This window comes from Sardina pilchardus, chromosome 6, assembly GCF_963854185.1.
Source record: "Sardina pilchardus chromosome 6, fSarPil1.1, whole genome shotgun sequence".
Lineage (NCBI taxonomy): Eukaryota > Metazoa > Chordata > Actinopteri > Clupeiformes > Clupeidae > Sardina > Sardina pilchardus.
The window spans coordinates 15,542,123-15,552,577 of NC_084999.1; the positions used below are offsets into that span (position 1 = coordinate 15,542,123).

Sequence of the window (10,455 nt, forward strand, 5' to 3'; positions counted from 1 at the left end):
GAGTGAAGCAAGACACAGACAAAAGGGTGGCACAGCCAGGCAAAAGGAAACGAGCAAGAGTGAGAACATGCTAAACAGAGGGAAACAAAAAGAGAGAGAGAGAGACCAAGAAAAGGTGCACATGTGAGGTAAAAAAAGGGACAGAAAAAAAAGGAGAGTGACTACAATGGCACCACAATGAAAGGAGTGATAGTGATAGAGAGAAAGAGGTGCAGACAGAAGTTTACAGAGAGAGAAAGAAAGAGAGAGAGATAGAGAGAGAGAGAGAGAGAGAGAGAGAGAGAGAGAGAGAGTGGGGAAAAAAGAAAGAATGGAAGCAAGTGGAGGGAAGCGAGGCATGTGCATTATGACTGACAGCCCGTCAGTCTGCTGGGCTTGAAGGCTCTCTCTCTCTCTCTCTCTCTCTCTCTCTCTGAAGCAGCTGTGTGGTGCGTCGCTACGCCTCTGCCTCTGCCTCAGCCACTGCGCCTCTGCCGGTCCGCTCCTCTCCTTCTCTGGGCTTTTAAGGCGCTCGTCTACCCTGCCAAACACTGATCGCATCCATGAGGTTAAAAATAGATGCTACTCTGCATTACATAAGCCTGCGAAAAACGCAACCGAAAAAGCTGGAGTTGGTTGCTGCTGTCTCTTGCTAATTGGAGACAGGCCATGCGGAGAAAAAAAGGCTAAGAGGGAGGCCAAGGAGTTGTGAGCACTTTTTGTCCACACTGTGTTAGGTAAGTGTGAAAGTGTGGTTTTACTCCACTGTAAACAAAATTCCAATCCAATAATGACTGAAGAACAAGTTGACAACTTACTTTCTGTGTGTGCGTGTGTGTCTGTGTTATGTTGGTGTGGGATGTTTTTCTGGCAGATATTTCAGATATGCTGACTATGAGAGAGCAACAGGGTGTCAAGATGTCTATGATGATTCTGAGCCTGTGTGTGTGTGTATCAATCCTCAAGTTTCACGCCCAGTACCCTAATGTATTTCTGTAGTAAATCTTGAGGCTTGCTGACAAATGCATCATTGAACTTCTCAGCTGCAAGCTCAAAGATCCATAGATTTTGATTAATAGATTTTTTTTTCCATTACTTGCGGTATTTCTTTTTTGACATTTTTTTTGTACTGTTTCATTCAGTCAGAACTGATGATTTCTCCTCTGTTAACACTGGAAGCATTCGTCATAGTGAGTTCATTTGTGGCAAATGAAGGCATTCCTGAATGCCTTAATTAGTTCCCTTTCTCTGCGTCTGAAAGACGCCGCTCTATACGGCTCTCCCCCATTAACAGGCACTTCATTCCATTGTGCGGCAGCTGTGAGTCAAAATTGCTTGGGGTGCATCAAGCAAGCTAAACTCCCAACTAATGCCCGGAATTTTATTTTCAGCTGTGAAGACGGTGGGTGGGGGTGGTGATGGAGGGTGGGGTGGTATCAACAAATTAAAGATGTTCAGGATTCTTCAGTATTGGAAGACCCCCCGCCCCCACACACACATAAACCCAAACCCTCACCCATATTACTCATGAGTGTGAGTGTACGTTAAAATGCCAATCCCGGATAAAAAAAAAAAGTCACAAAATTGACAACTCAAAAAACCACAGTCGGTGTAATACCCTACACAACACTTAGTAATTGAGCATGTCTTAGTGTGGGAATGGAACAAATTAATTTAATCATGGATTCTCTTGGAATTAAATCGGCACACTTTTCTCCACTTGAGACGGCTGTCAATTCAATTCTCTTTGAGCGGTACCCATGAAAAGACACACTGACTAAACAGAATTATCTTACGAGTTTTCACTCAAAACTTTTTTTTCTTTCTGTTTTCATGCTCGTCTATGTTTGTTATCTTGCGCTGTCAGGACATGGTCATTTACCCTGTGATTAAGCACCTTGTTTTGGAGTCTGGCTCGCAGGTTGACATACTATGAAAACATCATATATCACAATATCACACATGCTGCATTTGTTAACCACATTTTTTTTGTAAGCCATCCTTTTCTTGCTCTCCCACCCAGATGTATGTGTCATGCATATATACACGGCTCAGCATGGTGTACACACAAGCACGAAGGGAACATTCAACATTCGACTTTGGAGGAAGAGGAAAACGCTCCAGAGGCACCGCTGCTCCCTTCCAAAGAACCCAAAAACACAAGCATTCGTTAAAGGAAAAGCCCGCTGCCTTCGTCATGCATGAGGGAAAAAAGTAAACTGCCAGAAACCCGTTTCAGCAAGACCAGATCTGGTGCTCCTGGAACCAGGTTTTTGAAGACATCTATAAGGGGGGGAAGAAAAACAACGAAACAAACCAAACAAACCAAAAACACTTTGCGTGCAGGACACTCATAGAAGAAGCCACTAAACTCAACGGAGGAAAGAACAGCTTGGTTGGGAAAAACAGGGAGGAGAGAAGAAGGATTGAACTAAGGAGGAGGCAGGTGATTAGTTCCAAAAACTACAGGCGGGTTAAAGCAGCAGAGAGGAAGAGTCCTCTTTGTCCATAGGGATCATGGGAGGAAACCAGAGGAGGGTAGAGAGGCTGGGAGGACTGGGAAAGGAAAGTCTGCGTGTACGTAGATCCGAGCACTGTGAGCCAAGAGCTTGACTGATGGGAGACTCTGCTTGCAAAGGCCGTGTTGTTGACTTTCTGGGGACAATGTTTAGGACTTACTTTAGAACTCAGGACTGGGAGTTTAGTGGGGACGGTATTTGGCTGTGTGCGAATGGCGCTTTGTTTATTTGAGATAAAACAGCTTGCTGGGGCTGGGATTTTTTTTTCCTTCTTGTGTTTGTTGTGCGATTCTACGATAAGCTATCTGCTCCGAACCGTTCGACATAAAAGTTGAGGTGGAGAGTGTCGCAAAATAGGAGGAAACCCATTTTTCTTCTCGCTCGGAGTTTGAAGAAACAACACATGAGGTCATGTTCAACTTCCCACGTGCCAGAATTGTGCTGGGCAGCGTTTTTTTTTCTCGGGGGGAAAAATGAGCTAGTTTCACTGACCTTTAATAAATTCACACTGCTAAACGCGCTGTGAGTAAGTGACGGCACGCTGGCCGTGACATCTGAGAAAAACAACGCCATGATGCATGCGTCACCTAAAGGCCTCTCACGAGCCATCAAATTCATTTCCTCCATTACATGACTCACCACAAACTACACCGAGATCCATCCCCAATATCAGCGTCCCAGAAACTGAGAACACTCACTTGCATTGTGCGAACGACCACTTTCTTTTTTTTTTTTTTAAATAACTCGTCATTAACGCTGGACTTAACGGCACGGCGCTCAATGCCGGTGTCCTGTTGTGTCATGCTCTGGGGAGAGAAGCGGGGAGGCGGAAAAAGCGACGCAGCATCTGAGCGCGAACCGGCGTTTCTCTCCTCTAGCGAGGTATTAATAACCAGCGGAAAACAGCGGCTCCCCACAGGCCTCCGACCGACTTCAAGAGGGAAGAGTTCAGCCCGAGTTCATCTGCCGCTCTCCCCGCAGTCTTTTAATGAGTTTTGGAGCCCTGCTAGTGCGCTCCCATTATCAACATGTCTACCTCTGCTCTCCAGATAAATTATCTCCGTTTGCACGTTTTCCCCGGGACAACCTTGAATTTGCAAATGACCTGAGAGAGGCTTCTGTGTTTAAAATAGCTGCCGGTGGGAGGACTCCGGTGCACAGGTAGCCCTGACCCAAAGGGGGGGGGGGGGGAGAAAGCCTCTCCAAGGCCGGACTCCGTGGGTGATCCTGTGCATCGTTACGCACATCTCGATCTGCAAAAATACCGTGTGTAGGTTTAAGCTGCGCACTTGTAGCACGGTGAAGTGGATGAAAACCCTTTAATGGAAGCATCCCGATTAACCTTGAGTGCACACTTACTGAAATTACACATAACAGACTGGTATCTATGCCTAAGTGCCTACTGGTGGCTTTATGTAATGGCATAAATGCTATAGCTACTCAAGAGCAGCACCCTTGCTCACTGGATCGGAATTATCATAAATACAAATAGACACTTGCTGCAAGCTTTGAGAATGGCCTGATGTGGACGTTGTGAAGATGAGAACTCCTATGCTGCTCAGGTATTACCGGATACAAAAAATATGGCACCCCAATCCCTGTTTGTGAAGCTTTGCTGTTGTTGTAAGACTATAGAGGTTTTTCCTAAATGCCCCCCCCCCCCCCCCCCCCTCAAAAAAAAAAACACACCACTCCCCACCCTTGGCCTTCCATCTCACTCTACTAGTCTGATGGGCTCCTTGCTTCGTCCTTTGATTGCGTGAGTGGCAACAACGCCGCCCGGCAGAAAATAGATTGCTCCGGCAGAAAGTTTCTATTACTTGGCTTGGACATCTGCTGCCGGGCACGGCGGTTGTTTATTTGCGGCTGGCGCTTTTCATTTGCTTTTGAGCGGCTCATCATGGCTGTGGTAGAGCTCTGTCGGCTTGGTGCGGTGCAAACCCCCCCCCCTCTCCAGATTTATAGACTCTTGGCACAGGAGTGTAGGAACGAAGAGGAGGAGGAGGAGGAGGAGGGATCTGTAAACACTCCTCAAGAGAAATGGAAAAAACAAAATATAGGCGATATCTTTTGAACTCCGCACTGAGGGTCATTCAGGGATAATGAACACAGCATGAGGATGCGCTAAATATATATTATCTTTGCAGCTGAGGAGATAGGATTGGATCAGCGGTTGTTTTGGTCGGTGGTTGTTTTTGATGAATAATGCTAAAATAAAACTCCTAATAAATGAAAATAAAGAAGTGAAAATGGCAAGCATTAGCGTCTCTCTTTCTCTCTTGATGTTATTTAGCGAACATTGAGGGGAAAAAAAACAAGCGCAGCGCGTTAATTCTCAGCCTTGACAGAGAGAGTGGGCAGTGCAAGCTCCAGGCTCAACAGTGCAAATCCAGTACTGCGCAAGAAAGGGACAGGGGTCAAACCATTGCATCTAGAGGTTATCTAGATAGGTCTAGAAAGGTCTAGAAAGGGCAGATGGCGAGAGTTAGACACGTCTCTCTCTCTCTCCCCCCAACTTCCCCGGCCTCCTTACCCTCTACACTGATGGCCTCAGAGTCAGGCGAGCCCTGGTCCCCCACTGAAGGGTGCCCCTCAGGCCCTGTACCTTTCTGTGAGTCACCGGGCACCTTGGGAAGGACTGCTGCCTGACTGGTTGTGCTGGCGGTTGTAGTGGGGGTGGTCTTTCCTGTGATTGTGTTGGGGGGGGAGGGGAGGGAGGGAGGGGGGAGGGCAACAGAGGAACCAGTCAGTGAAATCCACATGAAAGAACAGTCCCAATACAAACCTTCAAACAACCGGCCTCAAGGCTGGATCATTTAGCACTGAATTAATGAAAGACATCAATCCCCTGGTTTGGACAAAACACACAAGGCTGTGAAGGGAAAGAATTATTATACATACAGCCATAGCAACCACTCCAGATACAATTCAGTTTGACAGAATTTGACTTCATATGGATTTTGAAGTTAATTTACAGTAATGGAGTAATGAACACCGAAATATCAAGAGCAGCCTACTTGGCCTTGACATAACTATACATCAATACAAGAAACAGACTAATAAGACCCGCGCGATGTAAAGCACTTTGTGGAGAAATGCAATATTTGGCATCAAAGTCAACAGCACCATTTCCAAGTGCTCCTTATGTTTCTAGCAGAGCAGACACTAAGGAATGCCTCTCTCCAGGCCATCCAGACAGGTCTTGGACAAGAGCTTGTTCAGCAGCACCTGGCCAGCTGGCGACTACCAAAGGGACCATTTTTTAAGTGAGTATGCTTTCACTCCCCTCGCTGGACCACATAGGTGGAAATATGTGTCAGCTTTAGATGTCAAAAACACAATTTGATACACCTTGCCACTACCAGAAGTCGAAATGATCAAGACTTGGGGCACTGTGATGGAATCACTACAACTTTCTTCTACTTCCACTGAGAAGGGAAAAAAAGCAACAATTTTTCTACCTCTCCACTCTCACTTCCAGCCGTGTTCTTGAGCCATATTGCTCCTGGGCATTGGCATTTCACCATGGTGACGGCCATTGTGCAGCACTGTTCCAGTTTACAAAAGGTTTCAGGCCACAGTAAAATATTTTAACAACAAACTCCTCATTCCATTCCATTTACCCGTTTCAGTCTTCTGGCCGGCAAGTTTTTGCACTAAATAAATCCTGTCAGAATGCCATCTGTGCCAGGCAAATGAAAGCTACCCACCACGGGGAGGGCAAAGCTGGCGCTCTGGACACTAGCTGCAGGGCTGTGTTATTAGCCCCATGCATTATTACCATTCCCCAGCTCCTCCTGCTGTAATGGAAGAAAAATCAACGGGAGAGGGAAAAAAAAAACCGTACCCCAAATCCCCCACCCCCCAAACAAAACCAGGCGTCTAAGGCATTCTCTCTCTCTCTCTCTCTCTCTCTCTCTCTGCTTTAGCCGTCATATACAGTCATCTCAGCGGGGAGGCCTACACAAACAATGGGGAGAATGGGGAGAATGGAGCGAGAGGAGAGAATGGAGAGAGAGAATGGAGCTGGCTCTCCTCTCCTCGTCCCTGCATGCCCGCCCGCCCGCCCGCCCGCCGCCCGCCGGCGATGGGGAGCGTTGGCACTCGGCGGCGGCTGGAGCGCCGTGTGCTGTCTCCACCACGTGGGTGTTGTGGGTTGTCAGCGAGGAAATAATTGCTCCACGGCTCCGAGACGTGAATGGCTTTGTCTTACTGTGGAGAGGAAGAGGGGAAAAAAAAAAGACTCTTCTTCCTGCGCCCACAAGCAACGCTCCCACCTCTCCGAAGAAAATAAGAAGGAAAAAACCCTGAAGAGAGTAAACTCATTTTGGCTCATTTGGAGAGGCGGCGGTGGTGGGGGGGTGTTGTTGATGGAGTGACAAGGGAGAGACAAACCAAATGAATCTGTGGGAAGGCTCATCAAGCCTCAATTCTCACTGTGCATTTGCCCTCAAGCCACCCCCCCCACTGTCATCACGATCACGCAGCAACCACAAAAGCATGCAGGTATGGAGCCAAGTTGCCTGCGAGATCGAGTTTGTCGTGGCGAAGACGGCGCTTTTCGCGTGCGGGGAGTTGAGTGGCGTCGCTCCAGATCGAAGAGAGAAGCCGTTTTCACACATGCCGTCTCGATCTCACAACAGCACTAATATGCGCCAGAAATAAACCGTCAACAATCCCACACACCCTCCACCTCCCTACCCCTCAAATGAAATGAAGTGGTTTGGGTTCTGTTTCTTTTTGTTGTTGTTGTTGTTGTTGTTGTTGCTCTTGTTGTTCTTTGGAATATACTGCTCTCATTTCCCCCCTCCCACGAGATTAAAAAGCTATTTGACAGTAAGGCCAGGATTTAACATGACAATAAACAATCCCAACCATTTCAACATCTTGGCTTTTTTGTTGACTAATGCTGTTGATTTATAAGACATAAATAACGTACAAACCATACATTACTGCTCTGCTTTCCATCACAAAAATATACGGCCATAATAAACACCATGCTCACAGAACTCGAGTGAGTATTCAATATTCTTGGATGGCTATTGGAGCAGCAAAAGTGCAACAGTGGACCGCTGCAAAAAAGCCGGGGCTTTTTTTACTCTCGCTTCTGGTCAGCGAGATAGGAGCAAGCCCTGTATATTGTAGGGCAGCGAGTCATGGAATCTGACAGGCTTGGAGGTCCGCTCCTAAAAGAGGAATTAGGCGTCTCTCCCGCTCGCGCCGAGCTGATGGCCTGTCGGCCTGTCAGAAAGTCACGCTGGGGCCCGTTGTTGTTGTGGACAATGGGCCGGCAGAGCGGCTGACCTCGCGCACCCGGGCATGAATGTGCCAACGGTGCAGAAGGACACAATGATAGCCAGATGTTTACGCACACACACACACGCACACACCCACGCACGCACACACGCACACACACGCACACACAGCACACACACACACACACACACACGCCAACTGAATGACTGTCTGCTGCAATTTGCTGACTTTGCATGGATGTATCCATTCAGTTTGCCTCTAATTATGTGATATTATACACTCTGAGGTTATAAATAAATATTTTTCAGATACCCTACATGTAAGCCCGACTGACTGCACCACCCAACCCTGAAAAAAAGATAGGAAAAAAAAAAAAACAGTGACAATCTGGTCAGCCATTTGGTGTAATAGCTAGTATCGATCTTGTGCTGCAGTACACAAATACATTTTGTGAGGCATTTCAGAGGCACAAGTTCAGCAGATTGAATTATCCCGCCGAACGCCAGACTGTGGGAAGATTGCCTTGCTACAAAAGCTACAGTATGGAGCCCAATACATCTGTCATTTAGGCAATTCACCTTATCAGCCTGGCAACAAAACATGAAAAATAATAGCAATATGTATCCATTACTAGACCAGATAACACAGACAAGAGGGTTTCGAAAGCAACATTCCCAGCAAAGTGGAGAAGCACTAAAATCCACTGCAGTGGATAGAAACCCCAAAAGCTCATCGTCTGCCTTTTGATCATCATAATATGCCAAACATGAGTCATAAATACCACAACAGCTAAACAAAAGGAGGAGGACAACGGGTGGGGAAAAAGCACCTTTTTATTTTGACTTACCATAAGCAGAATCCACTACGGTGTTCTGTTTTCGCGTGGTGGCCAAAACGTCTACAGAGAGGGGGAGAGAGAAACAAAGGTTGCAGGAAAAAAGGATGCATTATCTGTGACTAAACAGACGAGTCAATTCATACAGTAGATGATTTCAAATGGCATCAAAGAGCTAAGCGGCCCATTAAATCCTTGAACAATGAGTATTTATAACACATGCTCATTTCTAATGCCATTTTAGTGCACTACAGTTATACAACATCAAAAGCCTAAAGCCGTGAATCTAGGCACGCGCCACTGTCATTCATAAACCACCCCAATAACGGTTCCTCTAGATGATACATGTTTTTTGCGCAGTGTTTGGAGTTTACTGCAGCCGTTGTGTTTGGACTAGCACATCATTTTTGGAGATCATAAAAGCACTTCACGGTTTCGGTTTTGTTTCTGTTATAAACAGCCTTCATCTAAGCAAGAGGACAGGGCTATAGGGTACGAGGGAGGTAGCAAAGCCCAGCACGGAACACAACTGATTTTTAACTCACCATGACAACTGTCTGGATACTGCGTATAACCACTCTCCACGTCCTGGTCAAACCCTTGCCTTGAGGAACAACACAAGAGAAGTGAGCCAAACGTTAGCAAAGAAAAACATATCAATATTTCAATACTTTGTGATGTTTTACACAAGTGCACAGTTTGAAGGTGGCGGTGTTGTTGTAGGGTTAACTTTGACATTCTCTGAAAGCCTTAAGAAAGACGCTTGAAGAAATGTCAAAGACAGTTTGGTGTTCATAGAGATAACACAGAATGTGTGTTCGCACACAGATAACACAGCATAGAGGATGAGTGGCTGTCATGCAGAATACACTGGCAATCTTGTTTGTGACCATTTTAAACTCGGGGCACAATACAAAAATACATGCAAAGGTCTACTCCCAAATGCATATGATACAAGAGTCTTTTGACAGGCTGAGGCTATAAGAGTTAGTCACTGATAACCATTCAGAAGTCTTCCACAGCCACAAGCCATCATTACTCTCAGCAAAACCGATAACAATTATCTACTTTCTGCCATGAGTTCGACCTGAGAGTCAGCCTAACCCATTAAAACTGTCAGATCAGCCGCAATCTCGCACCAGTTTCAGTGCTTCCTTTTCTAAAGGCTTTGTTCTGGAGTCGTCAGCTAGCAACAGATGATGTATGCTCCATCAAACACACACACATTCACACACGCACACACCCTGTCACTCATGAGGTCAATCATTTCCTATTAGGAAACTATTAGCCGAGGTTTATACATTGACTTTGCTAAATTTCTTGAGCTATGAGGTTAATACACGAGGGCAGTTAATATGGTATTATTATGGCTTAGTTTTTTTGACTTGCATACAACACTGTCCTGCAGTTTATATACATTGCCGCTAATACACCGGAAATTACTGTAGCACAGACATACACAAATTTAAGCCGAGCTGATGCTCAGAGAGAGAGAGAGAGAAAGAGAGAGAGAGAGGGAGAGAGGGAGAGAGAGAGAGAGAGAGAGATCTGCATTCATAACTGATTCCATCCAGGACTAATGGAAACACAAACACGGCACTTTTCAGAAGCGAGCTGACAGCATAACATCAGCCTGTCAACACAGGAGAGGTAAATCAACCTAATTATTTGTGCCACCCGGAGCACTTTACTCATTCGGTCCTCGACACAGATTTGGCTTCTTCTATTTTTAACACCCCCCTCTGCATAGTCAATTTCCTTGCCAGTCGGCCATCTCTGGACTGAAATGCTTTAAGCTGGTCAGTTCCATTAACCTGCGCGCGGAGAGAAAAGGGCCGGCCGGGCCGACACTTAAAAGGCACGCGG

The 10,455-nt window shown here is 46.3% G+C and overlaps 1 protein-coding gene across 2 annotated transcripts in view; it reads right to left on the reverse strand.

Moving 5' to 3' along the window:
• sema6e (sema domain, transmembrane domain (TM), and cytoplasmic domain, (semaphorin) 6E) overlaps window positions 1-10,455 on the reverse strand; it is a 116,695-nt gene that overhangs the window by 7,288 nt on the left and 98,952 nt on the right. The window contains exons 18-20 of one of the 2 annotated variants that reach the window (XM_062538626.1): window positions 9,135-9,193; window positions 8,602-8,652; window positions 5,104-5,184 (exon numbers count right to left, since the gene is read on the reverse strand). In XM_062538626.1, the coding sequence (XP_062394610.1) occupies window positions 5,104-5,184; window positions 8,602-8,652; window positions 9,135-9,193 (191 nt within the window). Of the gene's footprint in view, window positions 1-5,031; window positions 5,185-8,601; window positions 8,653-9,134; window positions 9,194-10,455 lie in introns of both variants that reach the window. The other variant, XM_062538625.1, reaches the window with a different exon arrangement.